We start from the raw sequence: 22,504 nt of genomic DNA, 5'->3' as shown, positions 1-22,504 counted from the left end.
GCCATGGCAAGCAACAAATTTGGATGGAAGCCAAAGATCCTGCACACAGACAATGGAGAAGAGTATATGTCCAGCGCCACACCGCAGTTTCTGAGAGAACATGGAATTGTGCATCAAACCATGGTAGCTTACAATCTGTCCCAAAATGGAGTCTCAGAAGAAGAAAAACAGAAGCCTCCTGGACCTAATAAGATGCATTCTTGCTGACATGCACCTCCTACAGGAAACTCTGGGGAAAGGCATCATGACTGTTACATACTGTATATACAAAACAGAATGCACACAAAGCCTATAGGCACAACACCATATGAACTTTGGCATGGTCATAAGCCGTCCATGATACATTTGTGTGTCTTTGGAAGCACGGCTCACTCATACACCCCAAAGGAGAAAGGGACTAAGTTAGGGGCTAGGGCCACAAAAGGGATTTTTGTAGGCTACTCGGCGCAATACAGAGGCTACAGAATTCTGGATCCTGACACCAACCGGATAGCCATAAGCAGATTGGTGTATTTTGATGAGAATGAAAGAGCTACTTCTTCAGAGGGGGTCTACACCGAAGCCCGCAACCAGACCAAACACCCTGACGACTGGATTATGCTTCTTGATCTCAGCAGAATTGAGGAGGAGGGGACAGCAGATCCAGATCCAACCACGCACCTGAGATAATGGGAGAGACCACAGAGGGTGAGGTGAGGCGACCAACGTGAGGGTGAGGTGAGGCGACCAACGCACTCAGCCCCGAGATTGTCCTACCTCACAAGAATGGCAGAACAGCCAGAACCCTCATCATGGGAGGAAGTATTCCGGCTACCACAACCAGAAGCCCAGAAGTGAAAACAAGCTGCAACTGAAGAGCTTGAGGCTCTACAGAGAAAAAACAAAAACCTGGACTCTTACTAAGTTACCTCAAGGGAGAAAAGTTATAGGTTGTAAATGGGTCCTCGAACTCAAACATGATGCTGATGGCGAGATTCAGTGCTACAAAGTCAGATCAGTAGCAAAAAGATATTTGCGGAAAAATGGAGAAGCTTAAGATGAAACCTTTGCACCAGTGGTTAAACATACCACAGTAAGGACTCTGTTAAGTATTGCTGCTAGCAAAGGAATGCATGTTGTTGAACACCTAGCCGTAAAACTGCATTCTTGCATGGCGAACAAGAAGAGGACATTTACATGCAACAACCACCAGGTTTCTTGGAGAAAGGCAAAGAGGACTATGTATGCAAACTGCAAAGGAGTATTTATGATTTATAACAGGCTGCCAGAGCATGGAACATAAAACTAAATGATATGCTGCTTCAAGCAAACTTCAAAAGTAGTGAGGCGGATCCCTGCCTGTACACGACATTCATAGATGGCAATCGAGTTACATTTTTTGCGTATGTTGATGATTTGATTCTTGCCTATGAGAATCCAGATGATATCAAGGGAATAATGCATCATCTGAACAGAGATGTGGAAGTCAAGCAACCTGGCAACATTGCACAGTACGTGGGCATTCAAGTACAAAGAGAGAAAGATGGAAGTTTCCTCATCACCCAAGAACAGAAAACCTAAAGACTTAATAAACCTGCTCAGACTAGAAGTCGCGAATCCCACCAACTCCAATGGAAGTGAACTACATAAAGCAAGAAGATCAAACTGAGCCACTATCTGACCACCACAGATATCATGAAGCACTGGGTAAGCTTTTATACATTAGTACACTCACTAGGCCAGATATTAGTACAGCAGTTGGCTTACTTTTCAGAAAAAACTGCATCACCAACAGTCAAGGACTGGAATGCAATTAAGAGACTTGTTAGGCACCTAAAGGGTACTGCACACTTTGAGCTCCAGCTACCAGCTACCAGTTCAACCGAAAACTAGAAGGTTATGTAGATGCAGACAGGGGTGGAGACCTAACAGAAAGGAAATCCACCAGCGGTCACATAATTTTCTATGGAGATGGAGCCATAAGCTGGTCAAGCACCAAGCAAGACATAACAGCCTCATCAACCAGTGAAACAGAATATGTATCAGCTGCACAGGGCTTTCACGAGAAACAATGGCTGTGTCAACTACTGAGAGATCTAGTTATGGGTGTACCACAGCCCATACCAGTGTATGAAGCCAACCAAAGCTGCATTCAACTCTCCAAACAAGCAGACGTAAGGAGGCGTACCAAGCATATTGAAGTGAAGTATCATGTAGTGAGAAATCTGCAAAAGGATGGACTAATCAAGCTGATCTACTGCCCAACAGATGAAATGCTTGCAGATCTACTCACTAAGCCACTACCAAGACCCTGCTTCGAAAAGCTGAGAGAGAAAATGAATCTAGTGAACTGAGCCACAAGACATTGAGAGGGGGTGTTGGAAGTGAAGGGCTTTGCACTGTCTCTTGTCTCCGTAACATAGGAGGACAGACTAGTGAGTCAGAGGGCTAGAGGGTCCACCCCAGTGCCGGACCGCAGTTGGCGGTTCCGTGCACACCCCTACAGAAGACTCCCAGGCTACCAGTCCTTCCTTTGATTTCCTGTTGTATTATTTTCCTTTTCACTACCCACTGAGTTTTCTTCCAGCTCTCTCTCTCTCTCCCCACATAACATCCTTCAGCGTGACAGTCTGGAACTGGGGATTTGGGCTCCTCCTACTCTTAACCAAAAATTCTGCTGTGTAAACCTCCTGCCTGTGCCTGAGGCATGCTGGGAATACAATCCTATATCCTAGAATGGGCTCTGATTAGAGTGGGGGGAAAACCCCTTCATAGGTAAGACCAATGTCTCGGTCTCTGAGATCACACATATGAGGCTCCAGTGAAAGTGGTCGTTCGCTAGGTACAGCAAGTGGAACCTTGTAATTTAAAATACTAAGGCATCAAGGCAGCAGCTTCTGTTAGCAATTATTATGCCAAGCAGAAAACAGGATGGAAGTACACCTTAAAGGTACAAACCTGCACACCAAATCAGGACTACTGTTGCTGGTTCTGTGCAAAGATTGGGGTGCCACTTGTGCTTATAATGCTGAACCAGCAGCAATCAACATTCCTGTTCGTCACAAGAACTAGGTTTACTATGAAAAAAAGCTGCCTGGCTATGTCTCCAAGTTTACAAAGTTTTTAGGACTGTCACGTGGGCTTCAGTGAAAAACAATGAGGAACATTTCATACAAGTTAAGGCAACATTAACCTTCATTAAAAGATTTTTACAACTATGTCCAAGTCTCCTTTTGACAAGGAAGAGAGATGAAGACACACATACTCCCAATAATCTTTCTTATTTTAGAAGATATGCACCTATCTTTGGGATTATTCCTTCTTCAGTGGAGGCTCCTCTATAGAGAGAGAGGGACAGCTGTACTCCTGCCATTTTGCCACCATTTGCCTCTCCCCCGCCTTCTCTTTTTTAGCCCTCCCTCTCATTGGCTCTCATTCTCTTACCCAACACATTCACTGTTGCCCAAAGAAGGTTTACTCCTCTTTGGCTCTTCGCCCGTTTTCCCTCCAAAATAAATTTATCTAAGCAGACTGTGGCAGGCCCCAGTGCCCCATATGCCATACCCAATAGCCAACCAGGATGTGTATTATTTGTTGGGCTTGATGCCTTCTGTGAGTTGTAGCTTAATTATGATTAAAAAAACAGAGGGTGGGGCCAGAAGAAATCATCCCAATCTTGCCTTCCACATGTATATCTCCATCAGTTTGACCATCTGCAAAGGAATTAAAAAGGCAAGACCTTGAGCCAATGGTCACACTTCCATCAATGGTAGCGGAGGTAAAGGTAAAGTGTGCCATCAAGTCGGTTTCGTCTCTTGGCGACCACAGAGCCTGTGGTTGTCTTTGGTAGAATACAGGAGGGGGTTACCATTGTCTCCTCCCGTGCAATACAAGATGATGCCTTTCAGCATCTTCCTGTATCACTGCTGCCCAATATAGGTGTTTCTCATAGTCTGGGAAACATATCAGCAGGGATTCAATCCATCAACCTCTGGCTTGATAATCAAGTCATTTCCCCACTGCGCCATCAGGTGGCTTCAATGGTAGCAGAAGAGATATTTAATACTGCATGTAACAACTTTGCATTTCACATGGTGCTTGTTGATGTACATTACTCCAAGGAAGTGGAAGCCACAGTACAGAGACCAGCTCTTACCCTGCATTCCTCAGGTGGATTTTTTTCAGGCTCTGAATTTCAGGATGTTGACCTGCAAGTTTGAAACTTGAAGCATAGCAATCAGAGTGGAAAAAGCTGTTGAGGTACCATGCTGGAATTATGATAAGACAACAGTGGAAAGGAGCTCAGTTGATACAGCAAAAAAAGAAGAAGAAGAAGAAGAAGTTCGATCAATATATGAACTAAACAAGTTGTTCTAGTAAGAACTAATCTGTCTACTTTCCTTTCAATATCCCTACAACTGGACTAAGTTTAGTCCAAATCAGTTAAGAAGTTCATCATTTAGCCCATTTGTGCCTCAAACCAAAAGTTCATGCGTCTGCCATCTTGAATTGGGGTGGATCAAATTATGTTTGAAGTGTCCCTACAACTGTACCAAATTTGGTCCAAATTGGTTCCCACTTGCACCTCAAACATTCATGTGTCCACCATCCTGAATCAGGTGGACACCTGTAGCAAATTTAGTTCAAATTGGTTAGGCAGTGCACAGTCCAATTGTGCCTTGAATGTTCACGCATCCATCATCTTGCATCAGGGTAAATGAAATCACCATAAACTATGACCTTGAGGTGTCCTTATGTGTGTTACTCCCTACAACTGTAGCAAATTTGATTCAAATAGGTTTGACAGTCCACAAGTTAGCCCACTTATGCAAAAATGTTTATGTATTCACCATCTTGAATTGGGGTAGATGACATCACCACAAACTACACCACTGAGGTATCCCTACAACTGTACCCAATTTGATTCATATTGGTCCAGGCACTGGGGAGTGGGGAGTGAGGACACACACAGAGAGAATGTCAGGGAAGTACTACTGGACAGTAGGCTATAAAAAATAATTTACTGTACAAACTGATACAAATAGTATGTATCAAAGAAAAATGTATGCTATCACAAGCGGTGGTTATTACTTATTCTAGTACAACGTTATATACATTGTGATTTTTATTTTAAAAGAATTAGTTATTTTGTAGAACCGTAACATACCCCTGCTAACTGAGCAGACAGGCTCAGTTAGGCACTTTTTACAGTGGTGACTCCTATATTTAGGGGCAGGCCTAATCTATCCCCCTGCCTGGAGGTCCGAAATGGACCTTTGCAACCCCACTTCCTTCTTCAGAGACACATTCAGGGAGAGCAAAGAGAAAGCTGTCATCTGGCCGGTGGGCACCTTCTCTCTCAGGGGTCCAAGGACATTTGTTCCTCCCACACCCTTGTTCAATTGTAGCTATGATCCAACAGGTATATAAATACACACATTTAAGCATGTGTATTTTAAAATACATTATTTTATGTATTTTGTGATACCCATCTACAGCTTTTTCCTGGCATTCTTCCCCTCCATCCACAAATGAATTTTATACTTTTAGAGCTAAATAAGCTAACACTCAAGAAACAGAAAATTTATCAATACTATGAAGCATACTTTTAAAAGCAAACACAACCCCCCCCCAAAAAAACAGGTATTTTATATTTAAGCACCCCCCCTACTATATGTCCTTTTCAAACCATTATGTTCGCAATACAGTATTTTCAGAACAAGTCTTGAAACTGAGTTTCGTTCTTGAACCAAGAGTAACCAAACAGGTTTCCTAGCAACAGCAGCTGATGACCTTGCTCTACACTTAGTTATCAAGTACATAGAGTATTTGTATTCTTGTTGCTTCAGGAATGAAAATCTCAGTTGCATGGTCAAAAAGACAGAATAGAAATAAGTTATAATAATCCGTGGTTTTCCTAACAGGCAGCTAGTAGGATTTTACAACTCTGAACTCAATGTGTATTTTATATGTGTTTCTTACATGAATGGAAAGAGCTTGTGGGAAGGATGCCTTCTGTCAGCAAAATGGGAAGTCTGGATTCAATGAAGTGCCTTTGGATCAGGGACACTGCATGCCGAAATCAAGGCTAAGTGAGGGGTATCACAATTAATAACCTAACCTAAAAAGTATTTTGAGCAAGAACGGAAGCAAATGAAGTCTAAAAAAGCTCTTTGCCTGTTACAAGTGCTATTGCTACATGACCTCCATCCTCCAAGAAGCATTTCCTCATCTGTGGAACAGCCACAAATAACCAAGGACACTGGGTGGCAGGGTGGATTTGATTTAAATCAAACTGATTTAAATCACGATTTAAATCACTAGCAGGATGGATAAAAATCAAAAAAATCCGATTTAAATAAAAAAATCTGATTTTTTTAATTTAAATCGGATTTTTTTAATTTAAATCGGATTTTTTTAATTTAAATCGGATTTTTTTAATTTAAATCGGATTTTTTTAATTTAAATCGGATTTTTTAAATTTAAATCAGATTTTTTTAATTTTTATCCACCCTGCTAGTGATTTAAATTGTGATTTAAATCAAATCCACCCTGCTGGGTGGTCTATGTAAGCAAGTCAGGTACTTCTGCAATTTAAATTGCTGTATAATAAACCTGGGATAGGCTTTTTGGCAGCATGTATGTTGTGGGATTAAGTGCGCTCTCAGTGGAAACACTGGAGCAGGAACAAGTTAAAGAAGCAGCCATGCCCCAGTCATATTGGGTATAGCTAAGAGCCATGCTACAATATATTTAACAAAACTAGTCTGCACCTTGGGGGCAGGGGGAGGAAGAAAGGTGTTACAGGTAGTCAAATCCACATATATTTAAATGCTGTGGAAAAATTTATAAAACTTGGATTTGAGATTAGCAGAAATTCAAAGAAGAAATCACAAAAGTGGCTGTTTGAGAGGGCTGCAGTGCCTAGCACCATCACAGACACTTCTAAGTTTCATATCCTAAGTACATCCACTACCAGACCTTTGTTCTTTCTTCCATTATTATTCAGTTGCAAACTAGATACTTAAAAACTAAGTTATGGTAAAAAATTCTGTTCTTCCATATTTGTACACAAGAGGCATCTCTCTCTTCTTACTTTTGTTCAGAGATGTGGATTTTCCAGAAAATATTGAATTGGAAATTTACTGCATAAATTTTATTGATGCCCTAAATAGATTGTCATATGGTCTGGCATGTTATTTGGCCTATTTATACAGTATAAAAAGAATTTATATATTATAAAAAGGAACCCACAATATTATTTTTCCACACTGTATCTCAACACTTTTTTAAATAGCTGAACTGAAGTATTTGATGGGGGCGCAGAATCAAAGGCACTTAATGTGCATTGTTATACTGAAGGAAATTTAGTACTAAACTTTTCAGTATTCGGAGCTTTATCTGAAAAGTAGTTATTTTTATTTGCAATGTTCAATAAATTAACAATACATATCTATCTTTTCACATACTTCCTAGGGATAATGCAGTGGCTAGACTGGTCTTGGAGAGACCATATTATGCCTGTTTTAGAGGAATTGCATTGGTTGCCAATAGGTTTCCAGGCAAAATACAAAGTACTGGTAATTACCTTTAAAGCCCTAAACGGCTTAAGACTGGGTTACTGGGAGAGTGCCTCCTTCTGCATGATCCCCACCACACATTAAGATCGAGAGGTCCATTTCCATATACCGCCAGCTCGTCTGCGATGACTCGGGGCGGTGGGGGTGGGGAGATCTTCTCTGTAGTTGCTCTTAAGCTGTGGAATGAGCTCCCTATGGACATTCATGGTTTTACATCTCTACCAGCCTTCAAACGAACCCTTAAGACACATTTAGCTAGGCTTTTAGTAATTTCTGAGTTTTAATAGATGGTCTTGTTTGTCTTTGGGAACCATCTAGAGCCTCTGAAATCAGGTGGTTAAATTAAAATAATTACCTGAAGAACACTGGCTGACATTCTGTGCAGTGTTAGTACTGCTTAACAGGAGCTGCATTGATAGAAGACTCAGCAATGCAGGTACACATGGCATGCAGGTACACATGGCATGCAGGTACACATGGCTACAGACCAACGGGGAGAGTTTTGCTGTTCTCTCTTCCCTGCATGGTCCTCAAGGACATATTCCTGAAGTCAGAGAGACTTTTTGAAGAAAAGAGAGCAGAAAAAAATCACTCCTTCCCCCTGGTTGGTAAGAAGATGCTCGTGGAGCTGCAATGCTGAGTCTTCCACTGACAGAGCTCCTGTTATGCAATTTGAACATAGCACAGAATCTCTGTCAATTACAACTTTGAAAATGCTGAACTTGCCTAATATCGCACTGGCATCCATTGGTTGTTACTAAAGAATTTTATGAAACAATGCAGACATAAGGATTAGCACTGCACACATACAACAGTACAAGTTCCAGACTGCACACCCCTAAGGGACATAATTTGGAGACATCCAGTGGACTTCAGAAGGAAGAGGAGATTGTCAAAAATTGTCCTTCAAGCAACAGAGCAGATTTAGTCTGCAACTTACACTGCTGCATGTGCGCAGAACTAGTCTGGATGGTGACCAATGAAGTTCAAAAAACTGAAAATTTTCCACAGAAAAACAAAGTGTGTGTGTGTGGGGGGGAATTCTACAAAAATTTTCCACCCCTCATCTCTGCTCATGTTGTTTAACGTACAAAGCATCGCCTAGAGCTACACCCATATTTATCTCATTTGTATTGTAGTTTTGATGTCAGAGAGATGTCATATGTCAACAAGAATTGCTATTAGCTTTACCGTAGAACCATCTTCATTTTTTCAGAAATGGAAAAATGCTTGCCTGGATCTACTTTGCGCACTTACTTTTGCAGGGGGAAAAGTGGGAATCAAGCAGAATTAAAGCTATGTATGCAGTGAGCCTACTGTATTTTAGTGTGACAACCACCTAGGATGGCTGCAGACAGCATGCTCCTGACTAGAGATCCACTTCTAGATGTTGTCAGCAATTCATTAAAGAGGTATTTACCCACATTATGAAGAACACAGTCTTCTGTCCTGTCAAACAGTACATTGTAACTCCTATTTTGAAAAGTCAAAGAAGAGGAATTTTTTTTCTTTTAGATCCAACTCTTTGCTACTACTGTAGTCTACACCTGTGCTTAAAAAGTGGTTTAAGTGTTGGAAGCCTGTTAAAATAGTTGCTACCACAAGATTTGTTTCGTAGAAGCCAACTGCACTGCTTCATAAACTTTTTGTTGATACTGCATCCAGCACATAAAAAATAAAATCTTTATGTATGTGTTTATTAATTATCTTTGAAACTTTTAGCAGGATCTAATAGTGGCGTTTTGGTTAGAGAAGAATATGATTTTAAGTACATGTACACACGTAACAGCATACAATTTCACAGATTTCCAGAATGCTGTTTAGTCTGTTTTTCTCATCATATGGGAGATCATATTTGCTAAACCTTTAATAAAATTAACAGCAAAATGCTCACTTTTAATATAAACTTTTGTAGAAACCATACTAGGAAATATACCACAAGGAGTTTTCCTTAGGAGTATTGTTTGATTTAGTCCCCTGAACAGCTTCACTAGGCATCTAGGCCTAAAATAAATTCTGAAAATCCACTATACTAGGAAACTGCAATAAACAATTAATTTTCCTTTGAAATTTGTAAAGGCCCTAGATCAACCAAATGGATTGGCTGCAGTGTTGTAAGAAATTATTCTTTGCTGTAGCTTTCTACTGCCTATGTAGATGTGCATGACTAACCCAGTAAAATATGAAGAAATACAAGTTCACTTGCCTATTCAATGCTGGATTATAACATAGTATATTTCAGATTATCACATGCAAAGCATATGCAACTGTGGGTGCTGTCTTGTTAACAGCCTATAATATCCTGATAAACTATTTAAGGACTACAGATGTTACTGCTCTGAATGCAATTATATACTGTAATTGTATTTTAAAAAAAAAATTGGGGGGGACCTAACAAATCTAAAAAAAACCCATCATATTTAAGCCCTGAAGATACTTAACCCCAGAGTCGACTGCTCCTGCCACATGTAAATCACTCAAAGTTCCACTCGTTTTCCAAAAGATCCATATTTACTTTTTCCCCACTGTAGAAGATAATCAATTGATATTGGACAATTAATTAGTATTAACTCAGACTTTCATTAGTATATGTAATATATGAAATTGTACTTGGGCTGCTATAAAATTTATATTGCAAGAGTGACAAAATTCATAGGAGCATCTCCAGTCCATGCAACTATTTATCTGTATGCGACTGGGTTAATTCTACTAAGTTTGATGTAACATTATGAGGACACACTCATATACAAATACTGATACTCCTCAAACACTCATGTGAGCCAAGTAACTAGCCCTTTGTGGACTATAAAAATAGCAGCAGTTTCTCATGGCCATGCACACACTTAACCAAATGCAACAAAAGTTTTGCTTCTTTATGATGCTATATTTCAAATTAGAAGCAAACATGGAACTTGTACAAGTTTGGGTCACATAAAACTGAAAAAAGCTACTATTTCACTGTGCCTACCACCATCTTTAAGTTTGAAATGTATTAAGTTGATTCAACAAATGCATTAATAGCAAACAATTTAGCTTTCCTTTCACACTTCAAACTTCACGTAAGGTACAAGAGTTCAATATTTTAATTAAGTAAAAAGTTCCCTTTCTGTGGAGAACACAACAGAGCTTAACGTTCAGATATACTAACTAGCTTCCCACATATAGTAAGATTTGGAGGTTCTTTTTTTTTTTAATGCCATTGGGTCAGTGCAGGTGTCTCCATAGCAGCACTGCAATTTCTAGCAGCTGTTAATACTAGCATAGAACCTCCCAGTGCAAAGTTACACAAGGTCAAGGCTTGCAACTACTACATTACCACACTGAGTGCCACAATACAGATGCAGGCAACATACATAGGAAAGCTAAGCACCCCGAAATACACTTTTCACCCGCTTTGTAAGCAGAACAAAAATCAGCAAGACTTCTTCCAGCTAGCTCTTTTGGCTTCAGGAAAGAAATAGTCTCAGAAATAAATGTAATCTCACCACAAAATGTATAATTTGCTTTCAAACCAATTATCAGTGAAGCTTGTTTTTTATAAACAATGTTTATGTTTTTCCTTGAAGCCAATGAATACTGAAAAATATTTCCATTTATGAAAGAGCTACTATTCCATCTGCCAAAAGACATCCTAATACAAGTGCTCAACATTTTTTTAAAAAATTGTTTGCGACCAGATATGTGGTCTATGCAACAAGACCATATTGCTTAATGTGCAAAGAAAACAGGGAGATACAAGATACAGGTGTGAAGAGCAGTATAGCAACACCTACCCATAAAATACTGTCTTTTGACCTTCTCTTACAAACAACCATGTATGATAATTATCGTTAAAAATTGCATTTGAATACTCAAACACTACATGAACATTCCTTACATTAATGTAGTCCTGAAATCTAGTAATGCTTTTTTTGGAAACAACTGCAGCTATGCAGCAGCAATCTGCATCATGTTAGATAGACTAAACACACCACTCAAACTGGTACAACTTAATGAGCTGATAACGTGGTTTGTCAGGAGCACAGCAAAGTACTTGTATACCTTTGCAGAAGCCTGCAGAAATATATTTCTTTCACAGGAAACTGCTGTATACAACCAAGCTTTACTTGTGGTAATACTATGGATATCAATAGCATGGCCACTATTTGGTTGTACAGATTACTCTAGAACAGAGGTTTCCAATTAGTGGTGTTCCAGACATTGCTGAACTACAACTCCCATCATTCCCAGCCACAATAAACTGGAGCTGGGGATGATGTGAGTTGTAGTTCAGCAATATCTGGAGTATCTCTGGTTGGGAACCCCTGCTCTAGTACACTCTAGTACCCCTGCTCTAGTACACACTCGCACACATTTGGCAGTTCCTACAGTTAGAGGAAGAGTGCATATAGGAAGAGCTGCACAACAGTGGGCAAGAGAACCTATCACTAAGGTCTTACAATGGCAGAACCTACTTCATGCTGCACTACCTCAAAGTCAGAAACTTAAGCTGCCTCCTAGGAAAGCTTTGCTTCTTCTCTTGATCCTTTTTGATCCAGTACAAGTTCATCTAAGGATTGTTCATTCCTAAACCACATTCCTACTTACTGAGTAGGAGGGAGTCCATCTGCCTTAAATCTGAATACACTCAGCTGCATCTAGGTTATTGAACTATATAAGTAGCATTAACAAGACTGTTCCAGCTGGGCAAGAGCATAGTGCTAGAGAATGGATTGAAGATGTTGATTCAAAAACTGCTCCAGGTAGTAGTTGTAGCTTCTGCCACCACATCAATCATGATCTTTCCTACCTTTTTCAAACTAGGAAGGCCAAGGAAATGCCTAATAGATGGGAACAAAAGCTCCTTGCACTCAGAAAGAACCACCACATCTTACAAGACAGAGGAAACTGAGTAGACCCATAGCTGTAGAGGTCTACCAATTTTCATTCCGCAATGCTTCTACTTCTTTCATATTTCTCAGTGACATTTCTAGCAGGAATTTCCAACCTCCTTTTCTAAACAGTGTCTTCTCAGCATATCACTCTCATTTTTCTATATTGGTAATAGGTCAAAAACAGACCCATGTTCTGTTACCAAATAAATGTAGAAGAGGAGAAATAATCCATCTGTTACAGGTCTCATGGTCTAAACAATCCTTAATATTTGCACGATTAAACCTCAAGGTATAGGAAGAATACTGCTGCCGCAATCATGGCCAAGTCACTAATCGGAGATGTTGTGAATGATAATAATACTGTGCCACCATTGCCTTCAGCTAATCTATCATTTATTCTTTCAGATCAAATGCAAACATTACACTACCTCACTGTGTTTGATCTTTTCAGGTGATGTTTGTGTTTGGTTACATGCCATACCACAAGCAGAAGGCACATTCAAACTCCTGTTCCTAAGATATCTATATCATGAATTCCATGATTGATTGATTTAATGTATTTATACCCCACCCCTCCAGTACACTACTGCTTGGGGAAGCTCACAACATTTATAAAATAGTTGCAATGTAAAATCAGACTAATAGAAGTAACCAAATTAAGCTAACCAAACAAGTTAAACATCCAAGCTAAAACATAATCAGAGTTACAGATTTTAAAATTTCAAATTAAAAGTATTTTTTAAAAAACTAAAAACTAATAATTGTTTTTTCCAGATCATGATGATCTGGAAGACTAGAATTCTCCAATAGTGTTATAGTAGTTTACATTACAATCATAGAAAGGTGCTTTGTTTAGCTGACACAATGACTACTTGGGCGGAATATCTATGATTTCAATTGCCTATGGTTGCCTAAAAAAAAAAAATGGGGCATCCCGTTTGTCCAGTTATGTAGCAAATCCAATGATGTCATTTTGGAAAGAGCAAGGAGTAAGAAAGCATCTAGAGAACTTTCCCCTAAAGCTATGATCACGAGAAATTTTAAAGAGCAAGGACATTTTTTTTTTGAAACTGCTTCAAAAATGATGTATAGTTAAGAATGAAAAACACATGGCACCACAATTAGTACATGAGCTTATATATCCGTGGTAATGTCTATATTAGCCCCCATCTGCTTCTTTCATTTTCTTCTTCTTCCTTCCCTGACTGGCATATCACACTCATATTCTCTCTCTTTTGCCCTCCACTCCATACAATCATCTGTCCATCTCTTTTTTTCCATTCTTTTATGGCTTTTTCCATGCTCCCTCTCCAGATCTTAGATTTTGATATGGTAGGCAATGTTCACAATGAATCTAATCTACCAATAGGTATATTCAGTATATTTACATTTACATCATCTTTTGTTTACATTGTCCCTGTTGACCACAAACATACATCACCAGTACTCAGCACATTTTGAAAAGGCAAGATGTCCTGAAGATAACATATTATTTCTGTTCTGAAAGAATTACACTGGCTGCCAATAGGTTTCTAGGCAAAATATGAAGTGCTAGTTATTACTTATAAAGCGCTTAATGGCTTGGGCCCAGGGTATTTAAGAGAATGTTTTCATTATCAATCCCACCACCTATTAAGATAGTCAAAGGAGGTTTATCTGAGGATGCCACCAGTTCACCTGGTGGTGTCTCAGAGGTGATCCTTCTCTATACCTGCCCCAGGACTGTGGAACACACTTCCTGTTGAAATTAGAGCTTCTTTATTCCTGATGGCTTTTATGAAACATCCAAGGACGTGCCTCTTCAGTCACACTTTTAGTTGAATATTTACTGCCTCATCGTTTTAAATGAATTGTGTGTGTGCGTGCGTGTATTTGTTTTAAATTTTTGGCTCTTTGTTAACTGCCTTGGTAGTAAATGTCACAATCCAGAAAGGTTTTGTGGGAAGTATGAGGCTGTAAATCCAATGCACACAGAGTTTTTTTTCCCATTCAGTGCCTTACAATTTTGCCACTAGCTGGGGAGAAGGAAACAGGCAGGAATGCAGGCCATGCTGTAGTCAAGCCTACAGGCCTCAGAGACTTATAATTGGGTGGTGTCACAACCCCCTGTTCCCATTGGTTGGATGCCTAAGCCCTAGCCATTTGAACAGATGATCCCCAAAGAAAGTAGTAGCTATCAGAATGCAAAACTAAATTTTTTTAATGACAGGCGTCTGGTTTAAAACAAACAAACAAACAAACAAACCCTTCCCACAGTACAGATTCATCCCTTCCATCCCACCCCCTTTTATTCAAAACTACTGTCTTTCTCCGAGTCCAGCTGGGTGGGTGGGGGGAGGGATGCCAGTTAAAATCCTGCTGGAGGGCAGGAAAAGAGGTATTCTCAAAAGAAAAATCAGTGGGCAGTGGAAAGCTTAAGTCTCTCTCTCTACGAAAACATAATTACAAAGAAATCCATGTTTTCCTCATATTATGTTGCTGCATGCAAATACTATTATTGGGGGAAGAAAATGAATAAAAAAAAACATAATTTCAAATTTCTGATGTCTGAAGCAAGAGGGCACTTTAAAACTGATAAATACAAAAGTTGTGAAGTCTCCTTTGTTAAAACAGACTAACACAGCTACCTCTTTGGAACTCAAAATTGCTGACATTTTTCTACCAAACATTTAAGAAAATTACTCTTCAGTCCTGAAATAGTGGAAATTTCAGTATTCTTTTAACAAAAGAAGTTATGCAATACAATTTTGACTAGGAAATTGAACACCCCAATTTCCTATTGAAAATATAGTGCCAATTCGTTGACTTAGCTTATTTTGTTAATCAAATGCCACTTCAAACCGTAAATAATACTGCTCAAAATATTCCTATGTATGTCTGGTGAAGAACAGGCAGACATTACTAAGCTATATTTATGAGCACCATAACGCTGTTGAGGAAATCACCATTTCTACAAGAATAAAGATTTTATATGTTGTCATTATAAGCTACCTAAATAAAATTATTCTGTTCAAGTTTGTAAACATAAATTATTCTATTCAGGTTGTATACATATTTTCATATTGTATATATAAAGTAGAGTAAGGATGTGCACAAAATCAGTTATGCCGGTTCAGTTCAAATCTGGATTCAAACCAACCCAGCTTGATTTTGGTTCCAGTCAAACCAGACATGGTCTGGTTCGACCATAGGACTGGTTTGAACCAATTTGGTGCTCAATTGGTAAAGATGAATCAGGTGAGGATCCCACTTTATCAGTAAGGGGGTGGTGGGAAGACTTCCCTAAGCCTGGAGGGGCAGGAGAGTAGTCAGTACTTACAAGTACTATCAGGTGGTAGTGAGGGAAAGTGGTGCCCCTCCACCACTATTCCTTCTAAAATGGATTTCCAGATGTGGTTCACTACAACTCCCAGCATCCCCAGCTGCAATGGCCTTTGGCTGGGGATTATGGGAGTTGTAAACAACTTCTGGGAATCCCTGTTAGCGGGAACACTGCCCCGCACCCCTGCTGGCCTCTCCCAGAATAGCCATTTTAGTGACTTCTGCTCATGTGCAGAGGTCATTTGAATGACCATGCATGACACCTTCCCTTTCCACATCCAGGGGAAAAAGTGAATTGCCTATGCCTCTCCCTGAAGTACTAGCAAGTAGGATGTGCAATAGTAGCCATTGTAACTTACAATCAAGCCCTAGGCCAGTGTTTCTTCCTTGCAAAGCATGGGGGCCAGTGGCAATGCCAATCAACCGTAAGTGAAGCCCATTGGCTAATTGTTTATGTGAAACTTTGGCCAAAGCTGAATACCTGGCGCACTTACCCTGGTACCATGTGGAGATGACCACTCTCACCATGCATTGCTGTACTTTGCCCAGCACTGGTGGGGCTCCTTTAAGAGAAACATAACCCTCTGCAGACTCTTCATCTTGGAAGGTGTGCATGACATGATGGGAAGTATAGTCCTTCCCGGTGCTTTCCTCCTAGAACTCTTAAGAGAAGGCTCCACATCCGTTAAAGGACCCTCCAACACTGAGAAAAGTGCAGTACTGTGTGGAAGTCAGCGCAGAGGGAAACACAAATAGCTCTCACATTGAATGTGTTTTGCCAAGGTGGCCCTGCTTGAAAAACAGTGAAGATCACTGCCCTAGGCCACAACAAATGACGTCGTCAACATACAAGAATGACTCTATTAAAAGATGAGGTAAATTAAAAAGCCAGCACCAAGTACATAATGGTTTATTCTCAGTCTACATGGGTTTGCATAAATTCACTTGCCTGAAAGCACCATCCCCTAAAGACAAACACAAGCACTCCTGCATTTCTAGCAAAATCTCTTCTCATAAGACAGAGGCTGCCACCTCCTCTTCACTTAAAGAAATTCTATCCTACATATTGGGTTTTTCCAGAAAGCAAAGTGAGAGAAACTACTCCTTCTTTTCTCCCATCATCTACAAGGAAGAGTGCTTTTCTCGTTCTATAAATCTTGCAAGACCTAGCAGCGGTCAAGATTGGCTGGTGCTTTCTGCAGGAGTAGAACTGACTTCTGCAGGAACTGGTAACAATAGCTCTCCTTGCATCTTCCGCAAAAGTTTAGTGCCAAGACCAACACCTCTTCTTTGACACACCACAAGGTAACAAATTATGAGAGAACTATGATTTTGCTAGTAAGTCAAGCCAAAATATGAATGGCTGTCCTTTTCAGACAGTGCTTAATCACCAGCCAGCACATCAAACTGGTTATTTATGATCCAACCATGTAAGTGGGGGGGATTTATATCTTGCCACTTGCTTAGAACTACTAATATACATTTTATTATAACCTTGCGAAAAGGAATTGTGTGATAAATTTGGGGAAAATCTTTATTCCAACACCTTTTGTACTTTAGAAGTAGGTTCTGGCTTCATGTCCAAGTGAAACACAACAGTTGCCACCTGAGCCAAGTTAAACAGAAAAATTAAGCCTTTCATTTATGCATCAATCTTTTTTAAAAAATTACAAAGTAAAAATACTGGTTTCCAATTCTAACTTGTTAGCAGTTAAAACTTTCTATCTCTATGTACTTTAAAGCAAAATATTGTTTGATGACCAAGCAGAATTTCATCCCCTGTGTAATGTTTCAAGAACAATGCGACATTACCGGTGGCATAAAATATTTCAAACAGGAAACAAAGAGCTGAAGAGTGCTGAAAAGCATTTATTTTATATAATTCGGAACACCACAGGTGTTTCATGCAGTGAATCCCGATTACTGCATGCAATTTAATAGTGAGGTTTTGAAAAGAGGAAATGATTACACTCCAAGCAGTTTCCTAACATTAAATGGCATATTACACTCAACTGTATTATTTACCATTTAGATGAAGATAGCAAATTCTGCTCATTATTTAGTTCTTTGTTGTTAAAGAGTTAGCAACCCAATGAGACACACAAGTGTGAGAAAACCTGCAAGTGTCTTCCCATCCCAACATCACTATCAAAACACCCAAAACTTATAGGGACATAGGAAGCTGCCTTATACCAAGTCAAACCATTGATAGCTTCACTAAGCACTGCGAATGAAGCATAATATCTAGGTCTACATATCACCTCCAAAGATATTTCTGCAGTATCACCGTAACAAAGAGAAACACTAAATAAAACCATTCACGTAACAACTTTCCTACATGAATATCATTTAGACACATCACAGTTATGAATGCACAGTAATCTGTAACAGATGCACTTGTGTACAAAGGCCTCAAAATACATAAGGCAGCAACTCTTGTATGAACTGCCTTATACTGCTAGTTGACAACTGTTTCATGTTGTCCACTGTTGTCTGCTTCAGCCAGCAAATAAAAGTTTTCCATCCCTGTCACAAGAGATGCCAGAAATTGAACTCGGGGCCTTTAACTTGCTCTATATCATTGAGCTATTGGTTCCTGCCAAATTTTGCCAACACAGAAACATTAGAAACTACATTAGCATAGTTAGCAACACAAGCTTCCCTACCTAAGAACACCATTCACATAGGTCATGTAGAGCAGTCCACAGGGCCAGGAACCAAACTGTAGACGGAGGTTTTTGGTTTTTTTAAAGTCAACTCTAAATGGAGCTATAAATCCTGTTTACCTCCAGGATGTCAACTTGCCTCTGTGTGTGTTTAAGGAAATAGCCGAGTTCTGAAGAAAAGTGAGCAATGAGCCCTAAGATGTGTGCAATACAGATTTTTTTTAAAAAACTAGTTTTTACCAAAAACCTTAAAACTCCATGGGGTAAGCGGATTACGAGGACAGAGAGGGCCATGCCTCCACTCGGATCTGAGTGAGCGAAGAGGGGCCTCACCCGCTGGCTACGTGGTGAGCCCTTCTGGCGCTCCTACCTTTACTACTGTCGAAGATCCCTTTTAAAGAACCTCTTTGCAAATACTGCATAAGCCAGCACCTTTCTAGCCCTGGCATTCTCTTATGCAGCAGAAAACGTTATTATAACCTGGGGAAATGTATACATATCAGAAAGAATGAAACTTTGGAGAGAGAAAAAGCCATCCTACACAAAGAACAAGCCACACACGAAGCAAACAAACCCCGCCGGGTTCACGAGTCCAGAGAGATGAGGACTTTGCTATGGGGCGTGGGGAAGGGAAGCTGGGAGAGTCCGGATAACAAAGCCTCCGACCTCCGCCTGGGTGAATCACCAGAGAGAGAGAGAAAGCGAGAGGCCAGGATGCCGCCTCCTCCTCCCCCCACCCCGCCGCCACAAAAGGGGAGGGGGGGCAAGAACTCACAAAAAGGGTGCGACCAATATAAAAAACATGGGGCGGGGGGGGGGGGGGTAAGATGAGAAGAAGCAACTCACATTTTAAACGAGAAAGATTATAAGGCTGTGAGGAAAACTGGGAGAGAGTTGGTACCAGGCAGGTTTTTCCTCCCCCGCCGCCACACCGTTCATTCCAGGAACAGTTTTTAAAAAGACAAAAACCACACACGCACACTTGTACTTTTGGAATATTCAAGGCACTTTCCCCTCGTGGGCGCTAAAGGGGAGCCCGACTCACCCCCGTCTAAACGCAACCCACCCACCCCGATTCGGACCCTTTGTTAATGCAGCGCTCGTTCATTTGGGGGGCCGAGGGGAGGGGGGAAGGTCCAGGGGAGCAGGCAAGGCTCATCTCAACGGCGTGGTGAGAGGAAAAGCTCGTGACTTTTCCCTCGTCCCTCCCCGCTCTTACCTGCGCAGAAGAAGAGGAGACTCCCGAACAAGTGCAGCAGTAATAGTAGCGGCGGCGACGACTTCATGGCGAGGAAAGCAACGAGCGGCAGCCAAAGAGACTCCTGAGTGAATTCCCAACGGACACTCCGCGCCTCCTCTTCTCTTCTTTCCCCTCACAGCCCAGCAGGTGAAGCGGCCGTCACTTCCGCCTGGCCGGGGCCCCCGCAGCACGCTCGGCTGAACTTCCACCACACACACACACTAGTAACAAGCGAGCCGGAGGAAGGAGTCCACCAACACAATGACGCGCTCTCACCCACACCGGTGTAGAAACTCCTAGCCTACCGAGTAATACAGCCTGCACAGAGAAAATGCCAGGCAGGCAGGCACACCCTCGCCCTGCGGCCAGAGAGCAATCACTCGCGCACTTCCAAAACAGATAAAGAGCAATGGCTACTACGAACACAAATGCAGGTGTAGGCTCACTAAGCAGCCAACTTTGATTGGTTGCTTCTTTAAATGCCTTTTGGACACGTTGCTACTCCGCCAGAAATGCGGATAAAGGGTTGATTTTTCCTCCATGCAACAGCCGCAGTCAAGGAAGACAAGATATAGAGATAATCTCTGGGGCTCTAGCTAATCCTAGTCCCCAAGGGCCACACCTCTCTTTGCCTAGAGGGAGATCTGCTTCTCACACAATACAACCTCCTAGGAACAAAAGAGCTGTAGCTGGAAAGATCACATTTACTCAGAAATAATGCAGCATACTCAGGGCACCAAGAGTAGTAACCTAACTTTCCACAAAATTATCTCATGCACTGTGTTTAATTTTCAAAATGAAAGGCTCCAGGCCTCAACAATGACATGAAGTTACATCCTCAGATCTAAGATCTGAGGACCTAATCCCTGTCTATATGATTGGTTTTAGTTGGGGTGGAGAGAGAGAGAGGTATGTTTCCTGACAGAGCCTTTTTACTGAAAAACACATTTTGGGATGAATCTGACTAGCTCAAATTAACTTTCCTCATCCAATCTCTGCGTGACATAGACTCTTTGTTTACTGCACCACAAATACACATGTTGAACCAACCAACACTTATTTTAAACAATGTGTTAATGAGATGCTCTGGGTTGTTGACAAACCATGCCTGATTAACTTTTGGACTTGTGTGAGGAATCAGCGAATCTTAGAGAGAGCAATTCATTACGGAATAGATTTGTGCAAAGCTTCGGTCTTGGAAATTGTCAGTAATTTCCAAGACCAAAGCTTTGCACAAATTTATTCTGTAATGAACTGCTCACTCGAAGATAATTGAAACCAAAATATAATCAGTTTTATTGAAGGGTAATAAGGGGGTATAGATAGGAAATGTTGATTAATAAGCAACACATTATTAACTAATAAAAATAACAAGACTAATAACACTAAAATGAGACTCACAAAGAGGTGTTTTTGCTTGAGATCCAAATTAAAATCAACTCAAGGCTGATCAGAAAAATGGGCCTTTAGAACAGCTTTAGACTTAAAAGAGAGCAAGGAGGGAGCAAAAAAGTTTAGAACAGAGGTTAGTTAGTATACCTGGATCCTTTCTGATGGTGTGTTGAACACTTGCTGCTTAGCCAGTGCTGAAGGACCTCTTTCTCCAGGGACAAGCAGGAAAACAGGATGCAAAAGCAGGGACTCGTGTGTCACTCCCGGGTCCGGAAGCCAGTAAGAGTCTAAAGCCAATCAGAGTCTAAATCTAAAAGAGTCCCAAGAGACCTGTTCCCTGATGCAGTCAAGCTGCTGCACAGTTTGGGCCTGGACACAGGACCAACCTGAAGGCGGAAAGCAGTATGGGCCAAGGGCCAAGGCACAGCCATATGGAATAGCTGATGCCCAGATGCACGTACATGCAGCGAGTGAATCTAGAGAAGCGACACACTGCTTCATGGTGTCTGTGATACAAATAGACAGGAGTCTGACTGACTTGGGGCCAAATGCTAACCACACCTTTCTGCTGAAAACAGTGATATCCTTGATGGACAAAAGAATACATGTTGTCCTTTTCAGTTCTAGGTGGGTGTGCTCTAGAGCAGGGATTCTCAACGTTGGGTCCCCAGATGTTATTGGACTTCAGCTCCCTTAATCCCCAGCCAAAGGCCACTGGGCCTGGGGATTATGGGAGTTGAAGTCCAATAACATCTGGAGACCCAACGTTGAGAATCCCTGCTCTAGAGCACAATGAAGTGAAAAGGTTTAGACAGCCTGTATGTAAAAACGTTGAATAGGTGGACTCAGAGCCTGCCACCCCTACCCACCGCAAGTCCTACTATGCTTCCTCATCATGGCGGTGTGTGTGAGGGGGGTGTTCCTGGGAAGGATGAACGAAGTATGCCAGAAGGTCTACTCCAAGTAGGGTCACCCAGAGCGCGAAGGTTATCCCAGCTCCCCAGCTAAAGCAAGCAGACACCTATATTGAGAGCAAGTGATATAGAAAGGTGCTGGAGGCAGATGATACTTCAGTGACAACGACAAAGGCATCATTTCATACTGTGCGGGAGAAGGCAATGGTAAACCACTCTTGTATTTTACCAAGAAAACCAAGATTGACAAAATGGAATGATTGTTGATGTAGTGCCGGATGATGGGCCCCTCAGATGGGCCCATGGTGATGGGCATGATGGTACATGGGCATGATGGGCATGATTGGTACTCAAAATGCTACTGAGGAAGAGCTGAGAATCTTGCAGAGTACCAATGGTGTTTATGATGCAGTTATACTAAAGCCATTTGGACATCTAGCAGCTGATGTTGCTGTGTGGGAAAAGAAAATCCAAAGCTGCAAAGACAGAATTACAATGGGAACATGGAACATAAGAAGCATGAATATGGGAAAGCTCA

The 22,504-nt window shown here is 41.1% G+C and overlaps 1 protein-coding gene and 1 long non-coding RNA gene across 10 annotated transcripts in view; one reads left to right on the top strand and one right to left on the bottom strand.

The window, feature by feature from the left end:
- Positions 1 to 20,109, bottom strand: part of CXADR (CXADR Ig-like cell adhesion molecule) — a 65,273-nt gene extending 45,164 nt beyond the window's left edge. For 2 of the 7 annotated variants that reach the window (XM_053309158.1, XM_053309160.1), the window contains exon 1: positions 19,640 to 20,105. In XM_053309158.1, the coding sequence (XP_053165133.1) occupies positions 19,640 to 19,706 (67 nt within the window). In that variant the 5' untranslated portion in view covers positions 19,707 to 20,105. Of the gene's footprint in view, positions 1 to 4,135; positions 4,248 to 18,961; positions 19,092 to 19,266; positions 19,480 to 19,639 lie in introns of those variants that run through there. The other 5 variants (XM_053309163.1, XM_053309161.1, XM_053309162.1 and 2 more) reach the window with 4 other exon arrangements.
- The window catches only part of LOC128350676 (uncharacterized), a 63,041-nt gene continuing 59,827 nt past the window's right edge, over positions 19,291 to 22,504 (top strand). For all 3 annotated transcript variants that reach the window (XR_008319380.1, XR_008319381.1, XR_008319382.1), the window contains exon 1: positions 19,291 to 19,807. This is a non-coding gene — a long non-coding RNA (uncharacterized LOC128350676). The remainder of the gene's footprint in view (positions 19,808 to 22,504) is intronic.

Source organism: Hemicordylus capensis, chromosome 3, assembly GCF_027244095.1.
Source record: "Hemicordylus capensis ecotype Gifberg chromosome 3, rHemCap1.1.pri, whole genome shotgun sequence".
Classification (NCBI taxonomy): domain Eukaryota; kingdom Metazoa; phylum Chordata; class Lepidosauria; order Squamata; family Cordylidae; genus Hemicordylus; species Hemicordylus capensis.
Note: the sequence above shows the minus strand (reverse complement) of the source record. Positions and strands in the feature narration are given on the sequence as shown.